General features: G+C 38.1%; 1 protein-coding gene across 1 annotated transcript in view; it reads right to left on the bottom strand.

The window, feature by feature from the left end:
• Positions 1-22,255, bottom strand: part of CD274 (CD274 molecule) — a 30,713-nt gene that overhangs the window by 6,662 nt on the left and 1,796 nt on the right. The window contains exons 2-4 of the mRNA XM_055087207.1: positions 9,412-9,477; positions 8,178-8,519; positions 1,300-1,584 (exon numbers count right to left, since the gene is read on the bottom strand). Coding sequence (XP_054943182.1) covers positions 1,300-1,584; positions 8,178-8,519; positions 9,412-9,463 — 679 coding nt within the window. The 5' untranslated portion in view covers positions 9,464-9,477. The remainder of the gene's footprint in view (positions 1-1,299; positions 1,585-8,177; positions 8,520-9,411; positions 9,478-22,255) is intronic.

Below are 22,255 nucleotides of genomic sequence, written 5' to 3'. Positions count from 1 at the left end.
ATGCAGCTCCTACCAAAGTGATTCACACCCCAGTAAGAGCATCTCTTTTTTTTTTTTTTGCTCCGGACGCGCAGGCTCAGCGGCCATGGCTCACGGGCCTAGCCACTCCGCGGCATGTGGGGCCTTCCCAGACTGGGGCACGAACCCGTGTCCCCTGCATCGGCAGGCGGACTCTCAACCACTGCGCCACCAGGGAAGCCCGAGAGCATCTCTTTAATTTTCTAAACTTCTTTTGTTCTTTTTGTTCATAGGACCACCCTGGATTGTCTTTTCCTATTGTTTACCTTTTCTATTCAATTTTTAATTTGTTTTCTCTGAAATACCTAAGCTTTACTGTCAACATCTAGTGGGGGAGAGAGTGGTGAGAAGTGCCTCTGAGAAGTAGACAATATAAACCTCTGGGTTTATATTGGGTTGGCCAAAAAGTTCACTCGCTTTTAAGTAAAAATAAAAGACACATTTTTCATTTTCATGAAGAACTTCATTGAACAACGTATTCACTAACCGAATGAACTTTTTGGCCAAACCAATATTAACATCATGCTCTGAAGGCTCACTTTCTCTAAAGGTCTGAGCCTCTCACCAGACTGTATCCTGCCTTACCCACTTCTATAGGAGAGTGAGATAAAAATAAAATAGTTGATTCTGCACAAAGAAGAGTCTCAAATTATTTTCATACACCGTAGCTCAGGTAGTCCTATGATGGTGTTGCCCAATAGGCTATAACTATATAAGAAAAGTGAAACACACAGAAGAAGTCGAGTTGCTTGCCCAGGGACACACAGTCTTATATCTTACACACTAAGCAGACAACTACCTTGGAGGAGGCAGATGGGGAGGAAGGATCTCTCCCGTTTGGAATAAGATAGGAAAGTACATTGCATTTACTTCCTGCCACAGAAACCCTGGAAAGAAGGAAACAGCTCTGATGTGCTCAGATTTGGATTCCTGAAACTTGGCCTGAGTTGAGTTTTCCTCTCAGGTGCTCCCCTAGATCCCCCAGACACAAGAGCATGTCCTACATAAAATGAGATTGCCTGTTTTATTATCTACTTCCTGGAGAGTGTTAACTGAGTCCCCAATGCCTGGCACGTACAACATATTCAATAAATATTTGCTGAATGTTTATTAAGTAGCAGTATGACTTGGATGAATGGAGGTGAGGAAGTAGGATGATTTTGTAAATACAGTGTTATTCATTCATTCAACAAACAATGAAAGCTTACAATGAGCAGGCATCAGGCTAGGTACCAAGGGACAGTACTAGGCACATTTTAATTGAGACATTCATAATATTACCTGGGATGACCAACTCAGCTGTACTGTTTTCCTCATGACCTAATCTCCGAAAAATGCAGTAGAAAATCTCGTTAGCTGTTGTGTTGATTCTTAGTGTGCTGGTCACATTGAAAAGCTTTTCCTCCCTCTTGGAACTGGTGATGGTGGTTTTGCCATTCAGGACTCGGTGGTCACTGCTTGTCCAGATGACTTCAGCCTCAGGGTAACCCTCAGCCTGACACGTTAGTTCATGTTCAGAGGTGACTGGATCCACATAAATTGTTTGGTTGATTTTGCGGTATGGAGCTAGGTCATGAGCAAAAAGAAGGCATGGCTTTCACTTAGCACAGAACTAGACATGTGGCTTGGTCTTGTCTACCTTAGAAAGAATACCAATCCAGGCTGTTCTCAGAGAAATAAGCTTAATGTTCAGATGTCTCAGCAGTGGGGAATGCCTGGTAGTTCTGCCTCAACTCTTCTACTCATACTTGGGCCAAGTTTGGGCTTAAAGGAACAACAACCTTGCTATAAAAAACGTATTGCTATTTTTATTGAGCTCAAAGTATTGATAGATGTATACATTAATCAAAAGAGAAATGTCATCTTTAAACCAGTAGTCTTTCTATCTAAATATAAAATATGTTTGTCCATTTACTCAAGTCTTTATATGTTTCACAGTAAAGTTTTACAGTTTTTACAAAGGGCCAAATTCTTAAATTTATTATCTCTTTGTTGATGTAAAGCTGTTTTTATAAACATGAACATCTCCAGTTGTTCAGTACTGATTTCTTAGACTTTATTTAATAAGCAGAAAATCTCATTTTGATGGGCCATTCACTTTTCCAATTTTAGGTAAATGATCATAAATTAGGTATGAAAATAGTATCACGTCATTGTAAGAGTTGATACGTGTTCCTGCATGATAATTTTTAAAGTTTAAATGCATTTTAAAAATTTTACAATAGTTTTAGATTTACAGAAAAGTTGCAAAGATAATACAGAGTGCCCACATACCTCCCTCCCAGTTTCCCCTATTGTTACCATCTTACATTACCATGGTACTTTCATCCTAACTATGGAACCAACATTAGTACAGTACTATTAACTAAACTTTATACTTTGTTCCATTTCACTAGTTTTCCCTAATGTCCTTTTTCTGTTCTAGGATCTCATCTAGAATACCATATTATGATACTTATTTTTTAAACTTTTTATGCTGGTTATTTTAATAAATCATTTAATTATACTCAAGGAAGAAACTTTGATTAAATTTTAGATCATAAGTTTGGGACCCTTTTAGGATTAAGATACTCGATGTATTAAATATTCTAGTAGATTATTTAGTGCATTTACAATGCCTAAGATCTTTTTCATGTTTATTCATGATAAGTATGTTAACATGTTATTATTCTGTTGGCATAATTTTTATTTTACTCCTAATATTTTAGGGTAACCACTAATGGTCCACCTAGAGCCTTAATTCTCCACTCCTTTACTAAAGACGCAACAATGGCTTTGAGATATGATATATTCACAGAGATTTAATACAATACAGCCAGGATCAAACAAAACTGAAATAATGATATTATGTTCAATGAAAACATTGGAAGTCAACATAATTACAATTTCAAAACATATAAATAATGGTTCTCATGAGTACTTGAATCCTCAACCTTTATCTATTATATTTAAGCATTCTTTTAAAAAGGAATTCACTGATTATACCTCATGAAATAATATTACCATAACTGCTTCTAATTCATATAGCACATAGCTTGATTTTTGGACAATTAAAATTCCAAGCCTAAAATCAGAGTTAATAGTAAACTTTAAGGGTAAAATGTTTGCTTTTTTACCCTTTGATTATTATCTTTAATGGAATAAGAATAAAGGAGAACGTTGTTTCATGCCTGGGCATATGTATAAATGTACTGTACCTTTAAGGGCCCAACAAATTAGAGGATTCATTCTACTCACTGATTAAATACCCATTTTATTAGTCTCTCAAGTGGAGCACATGTATTTGGGTTTAAGAAGAAAATATTAGAACCTCCACTTATATGTATTTTTATCATAACAATTAATAATCTAAGCTTAAAAAGATTTACTGATTGACACTGGGCCTCACTTTGTCTTAAAGGAATAGGGGAGTTTTATAACACCTAAGGGAGGACAGTGACTTGTTTGGGATTATTATAGATATTCAGATTCTCTCATCTAATTTTAAAAAAATATTTATTTATTTAGCTGTGTTGGGTCTTAGTTGCGGCATGCAGGATCTAGTTCCCTGACCAGGGATCGAAACTGGGCCCCCTGCATTGGCAGTGCGGAGTCTTAACCACTGGATCACCAGGGAAATCCCAATTGTAAACTTTCAATAACAGAAAGTACACAAGGCCTATAAATTACTATAGCATTACACAAAGAAACCAAAAAGTACAGGTTCTACAATTGAGAAATGATTAGAATTACCATGAACTATTCTTCAAGTTCATTTGGGAAAGGATCTAGTTCCCTGACCAGGGATCGAAACTGGGCCCCCTGCGTTGGGAATGCAGAGTCTTAGCCACTGGACCACTAGGGAAGTCCCTCTCATATAATTTTAACTAAACTAACCTGCTTACAAAATGAACAACTAATTAAAAGGTTTCCCACAAAGAAACTGAGGATTGAAGACATTACCAATAATTCAAGCAAAAACCAAAAGGAAATGGCAGGAGTGATACTTCTTACCACGACTTTATGAAGTAAAACAACAAGTACCTAATTGGATCTGACAAGGCGTTGGTTAAAAAAACCTTAAGATTGTCAAGACCATCCATTTTTGTTAATGATAAATTTCACCTAAGATATATTATGCCTTGAAATATTAGCTAATTATAGTGAAGCATCATAATTAGTAAGACATTGAAAATATTGTTTATCAAATTTTCATTTCATCTTTTAAAAATTTCTATTTTTGTACATTTATAGAATGTGCAATGTATTAGGTTGAACCATATGAAATTGGTGGTATTCAATTTCTTTTGCCTTTAAAAAATGTCAATTTCTGATGATATAACATATATTAGCACAAGTATATTCTTTATAAACACACACATACATATATTAGTTTAACATGCTTTACTGATGGGGTAGGTAATCGAAAACATTTGCAGACTCCTGGTTTACTAGACCTAGAGTACACATGTACTAATGCAACTATTACATCCAGACAACGAAAAGCTAACAGTAGTTTTGAAGTCAATATACAACTCAGTACACACTTTGGAGGTACAAATACAGGAAATAAACCTGCTTGTTAAGGGCACAGACTTCAGAGCCAGATTGCTTGAGTTTAGAACCTGGCTTCATCACTTAATAGTTTAATGAACTTGGCAAATTACTTAATTTCTTTGGCCCTCAGTTTGCTCATCCATGAAATGAGAAGAATAACACCACATATCACTGACTCTTAAGATGTCACCTACTGAAAGACACACTCAGATTTCAGAGATAGTAAAATGTGAAAAACATGCATCTTAGACATGATAAAGCTCCTACTCCACAGAGTCGTTTGAGGATTAAATGAGATAATATAGGCAAAGTGCTTAGGATAGGGCCTGGCACATAAGTACTATATTAAGTGTTAATTACTACTGCTTTTACTGCTAGAGCTGCTCTTCCTCTTCTTACTACCAAAGTGCACTCATGTGGTATTCTTTAGAAAGTACTGACAGCTCCTGATGAACAGTCTTGGAAATAAATTTTCATGTATCCACACCTGTTCATGTTTCAAATTTTTTAGGCTTATCCTATTTGAGGAAATATGCCATTCATTCATTCATTCAACATATATATTTTTGTGGGTTCTTATCACACTACTACTCTTATATGCCAAGTCCTAGGGATACAGTAATAAATAAAACAGATGAAATCTCTGCCTTTGTGGACTATATATTCTAGAAGAAGGATAGAGATAATAAACAAAATACGTAGGTACATTTATATGATATGTTACATGATATATTAGATGGGGATTTAATGCTACAGGGAAAACTTAAACAGGGCTGGTTGGTGAATTTGGAGGAGAGATGGGGTTGGTGAAGAATGAGAGCAGTTAATCCTTGGTCCATATGAACAAATTGGCTTTATCAGGAATAACTACACATACTTTGTTCTTTCAGTGCCTCATCCCATTTAAGTTCTTGAAAGTAGAAAAGGGCACTTCATTTTCCCTGCTATTAGATTCAGTGTTTAAGGAAAAATAACATTTTCAACTGAAAGTCAGGTGCCTGAGAGTCTGGTATTTAAACAAACATGAAAGGTGCAATAACACCAAAGTGATAATAATTGAGTTAATCTAAAACTAAACTCTTTCAAATTTCAGTTTTGAAATGCTTCACCTTTAAAATCCCATGGTGAGTAAACTCCCTATGGGGAAGCTGTTACCACATGTTTGCAGTGATGGGAAGCAAAGCCCGACAGCGTTACTGTGAAATCGTTTGCATATGGAGGTGACTCAGGAGTTCTACTTCCCTGAGTTGTAAAGCTCATGCAAGCTGGCCACCACACTTCTGTGGTGACACTGCCTCAGTGCAATTGAAGTTTGGTAGCTGACTTGCTTTCAGTGCAGCTCAACTTGACCTCCAAGACCACTGTGTGCAAATGACAACTAGATGGACTGGGACAAGGATGCCAAATTAGTAATTTATAGTACAAAATGGAATGGTCAAACAAATCAGAACCTCAAATCTGGTTGGTCATCTGCTTTGCTCCATCAAGGACCCCTCCTTGGAAAAACCATCAGTGCCAAAAGATTTCCCATTGTGTCAAACCACAGCAAAGGAAATCACAAATCCCCAAGGGACATTACAGAGCCCAGATAACCTGGAAGAACACCCTTCTTCACTACAGGGACAGCTTTTCCACTCTCTGCATACTCCCTGCAGACTGATGAGAGACTCTTCTTCTGGAAGCAGAGACATAAACTCTATACTTCCTTCTAACCGACTGCCAGGCTTATGCTCTTCCTCCCCACTCTAGATCCAGCAATGCTGGCTGTTCATGGAGCTAAATCTTGATAATTTCTTTAATGCCTTGAAACATAGTATGCCCGATATTTGCTGATGGACTGAAGAAAAGTTAAAAATCCCAACTTGGGATCCTATCAGCTTGCTTTCATGGAATATCTGTTATGGAGAAGCATATGGTAAGATACAATTAAATTAAATCTACCTCACAAGTGACATTTTGACAACAGTAGCATTAATTGAGCCAGAATCAGAGACCCAGCAATGTACCATAAAACAGATGCATTTCTCCTAATTCCTATATAATTTTGATTTTGACTTTATAATGATTAGTTACCCCTTTATGATAAGTGTAAACTTTTTCTATTTATATTCCTGACATTCAGATTGATGGTACTTAGGTCAGGAATAGAAACACCAAGGGATGATGATTTAATTCTAGTCACATATTAAAAGGTCACCATGTGAACAAAAGAAGCAAGCAGATAATCTCAAAATTATGACTAGAGATGGCAGATTTCAGCTCAATATCAGAAAGTAATTACAATAGGCTATAGAAGGGAGGTCCAAATGACAGGGGTATCATTGTAGGAAGTATGTGAGTAGAAGATCCTTTCGGGGGATTCCTGTTCTTTGGGTGTTTGGATTAGCTGCTCTTGCCTGGGATCCTTTCAGCTCTCAATTTTATGAATCTTAACAGTGAAAGCAGAGGTGGTCATCTAAGGTGTTTTCCTTTACTGAGCTAGAAGCAACCCAAAACTTTGAACCCAGGTGACCTGATGTCATATTTATAGGTCAGTACCCAGGAATTTGACACAGTTCCTCTTCAACACTCCAAGATAAAAATGGTACAGGGGCTTCCCTGGTGGCGCAGTCGTTGAGAGTCCGCCTGCTGATGCAGGGGACACGGGATCATGCCCCGGTCCGGGAAGATCCCACATGCAGCGGAGCGGCTGGGCCCGTGAGCCACGGTCGCTGAGCCTGCGCGTCCAGAGCCTGTGCTCCACAACGGGAGAGGCCACGGCAGGGAGAGGCCCACGTACCGCAAAAAATAACATAAAATTAAAAAAAAAAAAGGTACAGATTTTTAAGATGAATGTATGCCTAGTGAGCATAGTTTATACTGTCTCTGAGGAAGAATAGTTTATTCAATACTTGACATGATTATTTTTTGCCTTCATAGATTGACTTCAAGTCTTTTTAAATGTGAACCTTACAATGGGGTTTGTCTTTAATATATTTATTTGGATTTGACATACAGAGGTTCAAAGAAAAAATGCTGGCAGACCTCATAAAATTAAGAAATAGGTATTGAATTTAAAAATTCTTGGAGGGACACACAAATAGTGACTATTATCCTTGCATGCCATGGAAGATAGTGGTGAAGGGAGGAGAGACACTTTTGTGGTTCATTTATTCTCTTCCACAGTATCCGAATTATTTGCAAGAATATATATATATATATATATATATAACTTTTATAATAATAAAAAAGTGAAGATTAGGAATTTATTTTTAGGAAAACTGAACATGTTGTGAACATGACTGCCACGTTTGGCTCTGGATCTCCAGGGACTATCAAATAGGATGTGCTCAAGCAATGCTCATGGTTTTAATAAAGGCTGTGTCTCTTTATCTATAATAGGTCTTACCATTGACTTTCACAGTAATCCGCTTGTAGTCAGCACCGCCATAGCTGATCAAGCAGCAGTAGGGACTATCAAATAGGATGTGCTCAAGCAATGCTCATTGGATGAGTATGTGAATGAATGATTGAACAGACTGCTGCTGTGGAAAGTGAGGCTGGACTTCCAAGATTGAAAAGTTCTCAACACTGAGATATGGTTTTAATAAAGGCTGTGTCTCTTTATCTATAATAGGTCTTACCATTGACTTTCACAGTAATCCGCTTGTAGTCAGCACCGCCATAGCTGATCAAGCAGCAGTAAATCCCTGCATCCTGCAATTTGACATCTGTTATCTGAAGTGCGGCCTTTCCCAAGGAGAGCTGGTCCTTCAACAGCAGGGCCCTCTGGTTGTAGCTACTGTGCTGAACATTCAGGTCTTCCTCCCCATTCACAAACTGAATAATTTTCTTATCCTCCATTTCCCAGTAAACAACTAATGCCAACAGGTTTAATTGTTTGTCTACTGGAAATATGCATTCCAATGTCACATTGCTGCCATACTCTACCACATACAGGTCCTTGGGAACTGTGACAGTAAATGCTGAAAAGAAAGATGACCAATCTTTAGAAGACAGAAAATTCCTCAAAAAATTTATAGAATGAGTGCAGGGTTTACAAAAGCTTTATTTGATCACTTATGTGATAATTACATTTAAGAACTTATTTCCTTGAAATACATATTTTATCCAGTGAGCTTGAGACATGTTTTAGGATGTATATCTCATTCCTGAGTTAAAATAATAAAATTAGCTAAACAAGTTGTAGTCCCAAAATTCATAAACATATACTACTGTAGAAATATTATAAGGTAATGGGGTACTTATAACCAGGGATACTTTGTTTCATGTGGACATCCCCAGAATGTCCTTTGACTGGACACTCATTGCCTTTTACATAGTCTAAATCATAGATTCCAATAGTCCTCTCTACATACTGCCCGAAACTCTTAATCAGTTACCTGGCCAGAGGTAGATGAGTACAGAGATTTAGGGAGGGTCTCAGGCTGATGCCAGTACTGTGTTACCCTGACACTGCATGTACACTATAATTCTTCCTTAGAATATACTCACTGGGAAAAGCAGGTCATAGAGCAAGGTGGATAGAATGATCCTGCCCTTGTTTAAAACAAGCATATAAAAGTATACACATAGGCCATTTCCTCAGATATTTTAAGTAATTACCCTTGGGAAATGGATAATGGATAATGAGTAATGGATAAATGGATATGGGTTAATTTTGTTTCTTTAGATGTGTCCATACTCCCTATATCTTTGTCCAGTGAAATACGTTTATGAAATATGTTTATGAATTATAATGAAGGAAAAATAGAATGTCTTCTCTACAAAAATTATATCTATTTTATTATTTCAGTTTTTATCTTATAGTTAAAATATTTAAATTTTAGAACCTAATGAAAGGATCTGGTGTCTTACCTTTCAGCAAACAACAGTAAGCCATGAATGTAAAGATACTATATATCCTCATCTTTCTGGAATGACCTAATTATGGAAAACAGAAAAAGAAGACTGCTTTACTCAATAATTGAATACCCAGAAATTATGGGACTTGGCAGTTTTAATTGAAATTGTCTTTTGATAACCAGATAATGACTGATTTGTAAGTGCTGAAATACAGCAGGGAATTTAGAAGTTCAGTACCTTCACTTAATATCCCACAGCCACATAAAGCTAAATGAAAAAAAAAAAAAAGGTACTATGATGAGAATTTTAATTACAAGGCCTGGAAAAAAACTTGTACACTCAAAAGAAACCAAGAAGAAAATATTGCACCAAAATCCTCTCAATTACTTTTTGTTTTTTTCCTTCAGTGTAACATATCTAGAAATCCAAGCCTGCCCTATATAAAATTTCAAAGCAAGGAGGATCTGACTTCCATTATCTCCCACCTTTCAATGCCTTTTCCCCGCTAGCAGCTGAATACTTTCATCCTACCCTTTAACTATTCAAGCCTTCCACATTATTATCCCAACCATGCCAGTTCTCCCCCAGGTTCCATCCTTCTAAAATCTCCTCTTTTGTCCTTTGCTTATCCCAAATTATAAATTCCATTCCCTCAATAAACTGATTCCACTAGTAGTAGGGGGAGTGAGAAGGAGAATCAGTTGGATTCAACCACTTCACATTAAGATGTGACTCACTCACAGCCCTCTTTCAGGGGTATCTGCCTAGATTCTACACTTCATTGTGTCATCCTGCTTGAAATTCTACCAATTCTTTGATCAGCAAACATTGATTGAGTAGTTTTTCTGTGCCAGGCACTAATTTAGGCATTAGGGATACAGCAGTGAACAGGAAAGAAAAGCCACTCTCCTCTAGGAGCATATATTCCAGTAGAGGAGTAAATAGAGAAGATTTGTTCTACAGTTCAGCAAATCTGTTTACTTATTAACATATTTTCTCTCTCATGTAATACATATATTTACATTTTTAGAAGAAAGCCAGTTTTCTGCCTTAGGGTCTCTTCGACCTTTGTATATATACAAAAACTCACAATTGACCAATTAATTAATGTTACACATATGTAAGGCAGAAGATTTATGTCATGCATATATAAATAGCTCCTAAAAATCAGTAAGAAAAGTACACACAACCCAACAGGAAAATTAGCCAAAGGTTCTAATATACAGTTCAGAGAATAAGAAATACAAATGACATCTAAACATAGGAAACGATGCTCAATTTTACTAATAAAGAAAAAATAATAGTTTAAGACATGAGACACCATTTTTCACTTATTAGCTTGATTAAAATTATAAAGTTTCCTAATATTTAGCATTTCTGAAGATATGAACAAATGGGTTTCCTTACCCACTAATAGTAGGAATGTGAAGTTGTATAACCTTTTTTGGAAGGGCAATTTGGTAATCTCCATTAAAATCTTAAATGTATATGTCATATTAGCTTTCACTTCCTCTCTGAGAAATATATCTTACAAAAACAAAAACACATGCATATAACAATAGACACCACAAGATTAGCATTGCTAATACCAGTCCCAAACTGGGAATACCCTAGATAGCCTAAATGGTTAAATAAATTTTGGTATGTCTATATAATGTAATACAATTAAGGAAAGAATACATGTAGATGTATTGACTTTGTAAAGATGTAGAAAGTAAGTTGCAGAACAGTATATGTAGCAGAAATCCACTTTTGTTTAAAAAAGAAATAATTTATGTATGTTTAGACATGGAAATTTAAAGAAAAATCCATACCAAGATGCTGACAGTGATTATATCTAGGAATGAAATTAAAGGAAGAATAGTCAGGTATTTATCTCTTTATAGTTTTCAAAAGGAAGAAAGGATGGGAGAAAAAGAAGAAAAGGGAGATGAGATTGTGAATGACTTCTTTGGTGTCTTCCTGTGTCCAGATTTACAAACCAATGAATATGTTTTACTTTTATTAGAAAAAAATAAAAACAAAATTTAATGAACCATTTCATCTTGCCAAGCTGCAGAGAGTTTGGCAGATGGAGTAGTATAATGGAAAGAACCCCAGAACCCCAAACATCAGAGTTGAGGTAGAATAATGGCACGTGTTTATTTTTCTGTTTTTCTTCATTATTAAAATAATATTACCACATTATGCCAAATAAGAAAAGAAGGGGAAAGTCACCCACTATTCCATCACTTAACCCAGGGAGCATTTGATAATGCCTGGAAACATCTTTAGTTGTCAAAATGGGGTGGAGAGAGGGTTGCTACTATCTAGTGAGTAGAGGCCAGGGATGCTGCTAAACCTCCTACAATGCACAGGACGGCCCCCACAGCAAAGAACTATCTGTCCCCAAATGTCAACAGTGCCAAGGCTGAGAAACCTTGTAACCACTGTGAGCATTTCAGTATATATTTTTGTTCCAGTCTTTTCCCCATGAAGCTTTTAAGAACAATTATACCCATAACGCCCATTTTTTCATTTAATATTTTGACAAATAATTTCCATTTTACTGCATGATATTTATAAGTGTCTTGTTTAGTGGTCCCATAATGTTTAGTTTCCCTGTTGTTAGGTAAGGATTGTTTCCAGTTTTAAAAATATAAGTATTTGTGCATTCAGAAAATATTTGTTAAGTGTCTACTGTGTACCAGGTCCCAGGCTAGGCCCTGAGGACAGATTTTCCTCAAGCGGAACTGCTGATCAAGGACAAAGAACATTTTCCTGGTTCTTGATACATGTGGATAATTGGTGCCAGTTACACTGAGTCTTCACCTAGCACTTGGTTTTGTTTAAATATATATTTTTTCTAATTTAATTACAAAGTGCAACTTGAAGTTTGTTGATTGTTTTAGTTCTTTTGTGAATTATCTGATCATTTTTTGGCCTGTTTATCTTACTGGTTTCTTATCAACCTGTATGAATCCTTCATGTTCATATAGATATACACATACAAAAATGGTAAAATAAAACAAATCATCATCATCCTCTTGCTAGTGTTAGGTGCATAATTCTTATTTCACTCCTTTCTGTCTGCCCTGTACATGGGAAACAGGGATGGCAGCCAGGACTGTGAGGACACAAAGGTTGCTGAAATGAGGCTGCAGCAGCTATCTGCCTATCCTTTACTTGGGCCAGAGTTGATTATACCACAATTATAAAACACTAACGTGATATAATAAACACAAATACATTTCTCGGGCAGAAGAAAACTTAAGATGCCCCTAACTCCAAGCAAAGAACTACTGAATAAAACAGAGGGACATTAAATCCACTCATGGATTTCAACTAACTTTTCCAATGTTTATGGCATACCATGGTGGAGTTCCTATCCCTTAACGAATTTAGTTGAAAATTTTAGAGGTAATAAAAGTTTACTGGAAGGTGATGGATTAGATCTGATATTTACCTAATTCCTCATTATACCTCCTCTTCCAAGGCTCCATTCCCTTGGAGTGCAGTTGTTGTTAGTGGAGGGAAGATAGGTAGATAGATAGATAGATAGGGACCATGTAAATAGACATGGTCTTTGACCTCTAAACTCCACATTAGGGCAGTTGGTCTGAGAACACTGACATCTTCTTCAGGGAAGAAACTCTGACAGTATATCTGAATTCCCAGACAAGAACTGAGACATTCAAAGAGCAAGGAAAACGTGAACTAGGGAAGAAGTGATGGTTTATTCAGGATAGGGAGGCAGGTTCGTCCCTGGGGGAACCCGGTGTAACACTATGGAGCTGATACTACTTCTCTAGCTCGCTAAGGTAGGATGGGCAGGACGAAAAGATAGGGAAAAGAACTCAAGCTTTCTTTCTCAAAAGTATAAGCAAGAAGTGTCTTGATATCTGTTAGTTCAGGGTTTCCTTTGATTGTTACCTGATGTATATGTACTATGATTTGATTTTAAAAAATTCCTAGAGTTTGAAAATGTGTCTCCAAGTAAGCTGAAAACCTACCCAATTAACAGATCGAGTTGATCTATTAAACCTCTATGAAATATAAAACTCTATTAAACTCTACTAAACCCTGTGCCCATTCTCCTTCTCCTCAGTCACACTGAGATATTCTTGTACATTTCCCAAGTGTGGCCTCAATTCACAATAGTATTTCTGTGGCTTCCTTTAAGACCACACTCTAACTATTGTCCTGTAACCTCTGCCTACTCTACTTCACTGAAAAAAAGGCTAATTTTTTCTTTAGAGTATCACAGTTCTTAAAAACTACTGGGTAACTGTCCATGTGAACTGGCACAGCCTTTCTGGAAGGCAATTTTCAATTTGTATCAAAAGGCTGTTAAAACATTCAGACTTTGATTAAGTAGTTATACTTGTAAGAGTTAATCTGAAAGAAATAATCAGCAATGTCCCAGATATTTATATGCAATGATGTTCAGTGAATGGCTAAAACAGTGAACCACTGTAAATAATCTTTATGTCCAGCATGGGGGATTAATTTTGTTTGGTTATCCAGCACCATGGAATGTAGCCATTAAAAAAAACCACATTTTTAGAAAGCAATTTAATCCATAGAAAATCAGCCACATTAGGTGCACAAAACAAGGTGGAACAATGATACATGAAGACTCCCTGTGTTGTAAGACAAACCCAAACTGAACTTTTACATAGGCTAAGCTCAATGTGGCTAAGAAATGTTTAACATTTTTTTCCTTAGGCTCCTCTCTTCCGCCTTCAGGACTCCCGTAGTCCTCAAAGCAGATAGAGCAAAGAACTCGGGCTCGGGTATCCTGGCTCTTACAACAGGAAGGGACCTTAAGAGATGCTGCAGGTGTGATGACTTACCCAGATCAGACTGCTAGTGAGCAGCTAAAGGTGGACTAGGACGCAGGTGTCCCGACCTCCAACCCAGGAATTTCCCTCTAGACCCGGTTACCCACCTCAGGACCACATTCATGAACGCGCAGGAACATGTATGTACTTACAAGATAAGAAAAACTGAATCCCCCTAGCTAAAGGCTAAACTTGTTACTTGTTCTTATTAACCTTAATCGGATCTACGGCACCCAAACCATCACGCTTTCCCTTTCCCTTCTCCGCTCTCCATCCCAAAGAAAGGGTCAGTTGATGTTCCGTTTTAAAGTGCCCAGCGAGATGGCCAAAGATGCTGGCCAGTGAGCGAGAACACTCCCTACCTGCGGGCGGGAGACTCTCGGCTGGCAGGGAGGCTTCGGCACTGCGCCCGGGACTGCGAGGACCACACGCGGCGGCCCGCAGCTAATGAGCTAGCGTGGATGAGTTCTCCGCCCACCCCTGCCAGACAGACCCGCCCCCGGGTCAGCACCCCACGCCCCCGACTGGATTTTCTTACGCTGCCGCTAAACTTGTAATTTGGAAAACAAGCGGATTTTTCATTTTTGGAATAAAAAGTTAGATAAGTGAAACCAAAAGTGAAACTTAAGTCCGGCTTCCCGTAAATCAGCTTTTCAAAAGAAAAGCTTCAAAGATTAAAACAAATCAATATCTGATGTTTTAAACAATGTTTAAAAACAAACCAACGTCCGAAGTCATCGCAAAGATTTCGCGAAGATTTCATGAGGTTTCCCCTCTTTCTGATAAAAGATTTTACAAGATGACGGATCATCCTGATAACTTGCTATAAATCTACAACATATAGAAAGTAAAATGACAGGCCCATATGGCTTTGGTTTTTATTCTAGAAAGTAGGTGTGTGTGATAGGAAATATATTTTTAAAACGTGGACTTTGTCACTTCCTCAAAGTTCCTCGACATAGTGAAACTATCATTGCTTTGTCATTAAAATAACTTCCCATCAGGACTTAAACCTTTTAAGAATGCTCTGGATCCCTGCTATCCTGCCTTCCTTGAGATCCACGTTGGGGTAGCACAGGTGAGGGTTAAGAAAATCCTCTGGTAACTCCGGATCAGTGCTTGAGTCCAAGCTGAAACCACGTGACTCATACTGAGGCGGCGGCAGAATTGTGTCAAACATTCCCCACTTGAACTTGTAGGTGCGGCTCTCTTGCTCTTTCGTTCTCTCGCTCTCTAGCGCAGTCTCACTCTCCCTCTCTTCTTTCTTTTTAATTTTAAATTGATATATTGGACTCTTCATTGTTTGCTTTTCCTGTTTATTCATCTCAACTGCAATTCAAATGACTGCATAATGAATGAATATTGAGCTGTCCATTGTCTTGGATACGGCATTTGCTTCCCAAGTAAGAATTTTCACTTTCTTAGAATATCACGTTTTTATTTTTTAACTTGGAAAAATACAGAAGATGATACTGTCTTTAAAATCTGGTGGGGAGTGTGAAATTCTCTTTAGCCTCAATAAAATTGTAATAGACTTGGAGATTAGCTCAAATCTCTTTTTGAGGCCACATGGTGAAATAGAGCCGCGTTTTCTCAACTTTATTCCCTGTGATATTTTCTATTTAACCAGTAATGACACTCAAGACCCAGGACATAGATTTCAAGACCTGCTAGTGGGGTCATGACCATCACGTGGGAAAAAGCTGGCTCTAGAGCCACCTACCACTAACTAGCTGAGTTTTCCTGAGCAAATAATTTACTGAGTAGGCAGGAATAAGTGATATCCTCTTAGATGGCCTCTATGATGCATGAATAATTTTTAAAACTTGGGGCGGTGGGGGGGGATGTTTAGTTGCTTGTTTATTTGTTTTACCAAAGCAATGTTCAAGGTCTACATAATGATCAGCAGGCAAGGCAGGTGAATGGAATTTGCCTTTCTCTGAAGTTGTTGATGGGAATGGAAGATATTTACTCAGCTTTCTCCTCAGTGATTTACATATTACTAATCTGAGGATTTGTGATTTTGTTCATCTCACCCACCTGTTTCCACCCTTCAGCCATTCATTTTTCCTATACTGTTTATCAGGTTTCTTAATGAAGTTTTTATATCGTCTGGAGATAGAAAAACAGGATTTGTTTAGAAAAAAAGAGATTTTATCACTTCAAAAAAGTATATGAAAATCTAACAGCCAGGGGGCATCAGTCCCAAAACCTTGTTCGTGTTTTGTGATTTGGGTGAAGTGGATGGAGGGGTGCTGAGATACGAGACGAGCAGTGGGAAGCCAGAGCTATAGAACTAGACACCTGATCATCTCCAGTATCGCCATGTCCCATTCACACCCCTCTTAATCTGTTCATTTTTAGAGGTTAAAAACTCATCATTGCTGATGTGCTATTTCTCAGAGTGTTTCTGAGGGTCACTTGCATCACAGTTGACTTGGGATAGGTGTTTAAATACAGATTCCCAGTCTCTGACACAGACCTGTTAAATCCAATTCTCCTGGGGGTGGTCCTGGTAGTCTACATTTCAACACCATCCCCACATGAGTCATGTGCACACTGAAGTTTTTAAAATTGATGATATAATGTTTAAGGGAAAAAATTGAACGAGTTCTTTGCAAGTACAGTTATAACTCTCCTTCCTCCATCTAATTGGTATCAACACCATTCTTCACTCTACCTCTGCCTGTTCTACTTTCACTTTTGCCCCTAAAACAAGAGAGATGATCTTTGTTTGTCCTGACCTTAGAGAGAGAGATTCCAGGCTCTTACAAGTGGGTCTGAAGTGATACTAGCAATTTCCTGGTGAAGGAGCAATTTCCAGTAAACTTTCTTGATCATCAAGAACAGGACATAATAAAGATACTTACAACAAACAAACAAAAAAATATTAACAAACTGCTTTGTTTTCATTGAATATGTAGAAATGCATTTTATTATTATATATAAAGACAACATCCAGATATTCCCCCATGTTCTATTTTTGATTGTGTAGCGTTGTAAACCACTGCCGTACGTTATGCCCATTTCTCTCTTTCTGTCCCCATCCACCAACTCTCACCTTCTGTTGCCTCCACCTTTGCCATCCACCCCCATAGACTGGTGCCAAACAGATTTCATGGAGCAGAACACTTTGCTCTGGTTATACAATACAACTGTTTAAAATACAGGAGCAATTAACATGTGTGGATGGCCAAGGGGTAGCAGCTGTCATCACTTGACACCCATGCTCAGATGCTTCTCTTACTTAAGAAGGACTGTATTTGTCTCTTCCTTCCTGTCCTGAGCTGGAGAAGAGCTGGTCACGTAAAGAGCTCTTGGCTACAAAGGGCAGCTCCCACACTGTGGGTTCTTTAAAACAAAGATGAGGCCTCCAACAATGTCCCTTGTCCTCAAGGAATTCACAAACCCAGACATAGATAATTATGACCCAGGTAAATGCTGTGGGAAGTTGGGAACACTCTATGGTAAATAATTTAATTCCAAGGAATCTCAATAAACGAACTGAAGGCAGCTAAAAATAGAATTTACAATTGGGAGATACCCTTTCAGAGAATACTGGGAAATATTTTATAGGTTTAATATCTTAGAACTAAGTAACCTAAGTGAATGTTGTACAAATGAAACAGTCCCCTTGTGAGTCACTTTACTTGGTTCGAGAACATGATTTAGTTCAAACGTTTCTGTAGAACTGCCTCCGGGAGTATTATTTTATACCCATTCTTGGTTTTAAACTAAGAACAATATGACTTCTAAGAGTCTAAAAGTCTTCAGAATCTCTACTTGAAAGGGAAAAACTGATTTTTGTTTTCTGGTATAAGTAGTTATTCAAAGGCCAATTATAGTCACATCCAGGTTACTGGATCTAGAACCTAATTAATCTGCCATTCATGATAATAGATTCATCATAAAAGAATGAGATGTAGTTTTTTCTTTTCCCCACCCTATCCTGAAAGGACAGCAAGGCCTTTCTGTTTCTGGAGAGAGAGAGAGAGAGAGAGAAACTAATAAACATAAATTTCAGATACTGGAGAGTCCTATTAGAAACAAAAAAAAGAAAGAAAACGAGGTGGGACAATATGATAGAATACCTAGATGTGAGGCTCCTTTAGTGTGGTGGCCAGGGAAGCCTTCTCTAAGAGGCGATATTTGAGAATCGAATTATGAAGACAAACATGAAATGATTTGCAGGAAGAACATTCCTGGTAGAGGGGTCAACAGATGCAAAAACCAAGGCTTTTGCAACAGATGCAAAAACTTGGCACGTTTTAGGGATGGAACAAATGTCATTGTGGCTGGAGTACAGAGTGAAAGGAGGGGTGGTGATCAGATCAGATCATGAAGGGTTTTGAGGACCAAGGGAAGAAGGCTGGATTCTAATTGCAATGGAAAGCTGCTGGATAATTTAAAGCAGTAGGGTTACCTGACTGGTGTTCCAAAAACATCGCTCTAGCTGTGGTCTGAAGCATGGAGTATAGAGGGGCTAACATGGAAGCTGGGAGTCCTTTAGGAGCTATTGCTGTAGAGTACATTCAAAATATAATTTGGAAGCAGAACTAATAGAACTTGTTGAGGGATATTAGTAGTAATAGAGAAAAGGGAATCAAGGATGATAGATATGATGTAATATGCTGTTTCAGGGTAGGATATTATAGCCAGAATTACAGGCTTTCACAATATTTGTGAGCTCTTTAAGGAAGTCTAAAAATGAAACACAAACTCTCCCATTAAATTATCACTGGAAACTGGTTGTAACCCATCAAGAGACTCATAACTTATTAAGAAGAAAGTATTGATACAATCCTCTGTAGAAATGGAAAGTTGGTGGCAGTATGCTGGAAGTGGTCCAAGGCCTTGGTCCTGCTCATGGGATTTAATCAGGGTACAACATGACTGGTCTAGGTCATTTGCTATCATAAGCTGAAGAAATTCACTGGGAACACTGTGCCAGAGATGAGAGGAAAAGGCTCTGAGTTATGGTTAGAGCATTCCTTTGACAAGTATGCAGAGGGAAAGCCTCAGAGGCTGAGAAATGCCATCAGCTTAGGCAATAGCATTAAGGTGTGTGTTTGTGCGTACTCTAGGCACGAACTGGTTTACTTCTTACAGAATATGGCAGAGTGGAGAGTAAGGGGAAAGCATAGGTTTCATTCATGCTTGTGCATGAACAAGCCAAGTAGAAACATGAATTATAGACTAGAGTAATAGACATTTTACAACCCCAAGCAAAGGCCCCCGACCTAGAATCTCTTGCTAATTTTGTGTTAATCAGAGCTGACATAGCAAAAGAGAAGACCATAGCAGCATTTTAAGAGTAAGATAGGATAGTGACACTCTGACCTCAAACACTGAGGTAGACTTGGAAAGTCAGAAGCAACATAGGCATACTTCTACCTCTTGAAGTCCAACTCTCTCAAGGCAAGGCCCCAGGGGGTGAAGATAAGCAGTTTCCCCAAACCTAGTGGGGCCTGGCCTAGGTGTGAATTGGACAAGGTGGTTCTAGTTTGCAGCTGATATACTGTAGGGTTGATATCAAGCAAAATCATTGGGTATCCATTATTCTGTATGTCACAGGCTCCAACAGTTATGAAGATAACCCTCATTTGCTTGGCTTTGATAAAGGGGATAATTAATGCCTGCTGTAACCACAAAAAAATTAACCCAGTGAACTCATCATTTTTCATGTGTTCTTGGAGATCCTAAGAGGAAGATGGGGAGTTGGCATGGGGAAGAATAAAGTCTAACATTGACATGCTTGTTCCCAGGTTTGCTTGGAAGAAGTTTAATGGACACTGTCAGGCCAAGCTGTGCAGCACTTCCAGGGATTCTTGCCACAGAAGGAAGAGAAAAAGAATGAACTCTGGGTATGGTTTTTTGATGTCCCTGGCCCAAACAGATGTTGTGTCCCTCTTGTGAAGAGCTGCAAAAGAGGGAATATATAATAAGGTAGATAATTTTATTCATCAGAGTTCAGGGACTGTTTTCAACATAAATTGAAATGCTACCTGGGATTCCAGGTAGGAGACCAGGCTGAATTTCTCAGAGGTGTAGGAGGCTGAGAGTCACTGGCTAGGAAAGGGTTATGTGAGTGGCATGGGCTGTAGGTGAAGGAACTTATCAAGGGTTTAGTCTAGTGATATGGAAACCTCATGGTTGAGAAGAAAGAAATATATAAGCAGCTACTGTAAGTGGAAAAAATATTTGGAAAGAGAAATATCTAGAGAAGATTTTAGGCGTTTCCTGTTAAATATGCTGTGCAGGTCATTTGCAGGGACTGCTTAAGAAAGCTTATGTATTATTCTTAAGTGCTTCAGCTGTCAGTTGATGTTTTCTTAGATTGCTATTACATGCTTGGACTGAACCATGTGAAGCTTCAGTTGTATTCAGGTTACACTCTGAAATATAATCGCCCACTGCTCAAAAAAGCTTTCCTTGACTTGGCTGCCTCCTTAAATTACTATCATCTCTGATTACTCCATTTCAATGGCAAACCTCAACAAACTATATCATCACTTTTTCAACTATCAAGTTAACAAAACAAAATGCAAAAATTATAATAAAGATTATAAATATAGCATTTTTATAAAATATATAGCATTTTTTGTCAGATACCGTGTCTTGATGATTTACCTACATTAGCTAGTTTACATTTTACAACAATCCTATGAAGAAGATATTATTATCGCCCCTATTTTATTTTTTAATTAATTAATTAATTAATTTATGGCTGCATTGGGTCTTCATTGCTGCATGTGGGTTTTCTCTAGTTGCGGCGAGCAGGGGCTACTCTTCGTTGCGGTGTGTGGGCTTCTCATTGCGGTGGCTTCTCTTGTTGAGGAGCACAGGCTCTAGGCACACGGGCTTCAGTAATCGTGGCATGTGAGCCCAGTAGTTGTGGCTCGTGGGCTCTAGAGTGCAGGCTCAGTAGTTGTGGCGCATGGGCTTCATTGCCCCAAGGCATGTGGGACCCTCCCAGGCCAGGGATCAAACCCGTGTCCCCTACATTGGCAGGAGGATTCTTAACCACTGCACCACCAGGGAAGCCCCATCACCCCTATTTTAGACATGCGGATACCAAGGCACAAAACTTAAGTAACTTGTCTGAGCTTATATTATATAACTAGGAAGTGGTACAGCTGAGATTCAAACCCAGGTACTGTGGCTTTAGTATCTATGCCCTTAACTACCATACAAGTGTATCCTTGTTCACTGCTGGTGGCATCATGTATTTGTTCAACCTCAAAAAATTAAACATAGAGCTACCATTTAACCCAGCTAATTCTACTCCTACATATATAACCAAAAGAATTGAAAACATAGGTACAAAAAGTTGTACATGAATGTACATAGCAGCACTATTCATAATAGCAAAAGAGTAGGAACAATCCAAATGTTCATCAGTTTTGAATGGATAAACAAAATGTGGTATATCCATACAATGAAATATTACTCAGTCATTAAAGGGAATGAAGTACTGATACATGTTACAACTTGGATGAACTATGAAAACCTTATGCTATGTGAAAGAAGCCATATACAAAAGGCCATATGTTGTATGATTCTATTTATATAAAATGTCTAGAATAGGCAAATCTATTGAGACAGAAAGCAGATTAAGAGTTGCCAGGGGCTGGGGGGGAAGGGGACAATGGGGAGTAACTGCTAATGGGTATGGGGTTTCTTTTTGGGATGATGAAAATGTTATGGAATTAGATAGGGGTGATAGTTGAACAACATTTTGAATATACTAAAAGCCACTAAACTGTACTCTTTTAAATGGCAAATTTTATGATATGTGAATTATATCTCAATCTAAAATTTTCTAGGTAGGGAGAAAACAAGATTTGAGTCCACTACTGCCATTATATTACAGTGCCGTATGGTGTCACTTGAGGAATGGACAAAGTCCAAAGAAGGCTGTCCAAAGCTCAGTGATGCTCTGCTGGTTCAGATTGTGCCCAGGCTACAGTATGCCCCATGAATGAAGTCTAAAGTTAAAATTCAGACTGCGTTCCAGAGTATGGGCAACACAA

The sequence above is a fragment of the Physeter macrocephalus genome, chromosome 9 (genome assembly GCF_002837175.3).
Source record: "Physeter macrocephalus isolate SW-GA chromosome 9, ASM283717v5, whole genome shotgun sequence".
In the NCBI taxonomy this organism is placed as follows: domain Eukaryota; kingdom Metazoa; phylum Chordata; class Mammalia; order Artiodactyla; family Physeteridae; genus Physeter; species Physeter macrocephalus.
The sequence above is the reverse complement of the archived record's forward strand: the minus strand, read 5'-3'. Positions and strand labels throughout refer to the sequence as shown.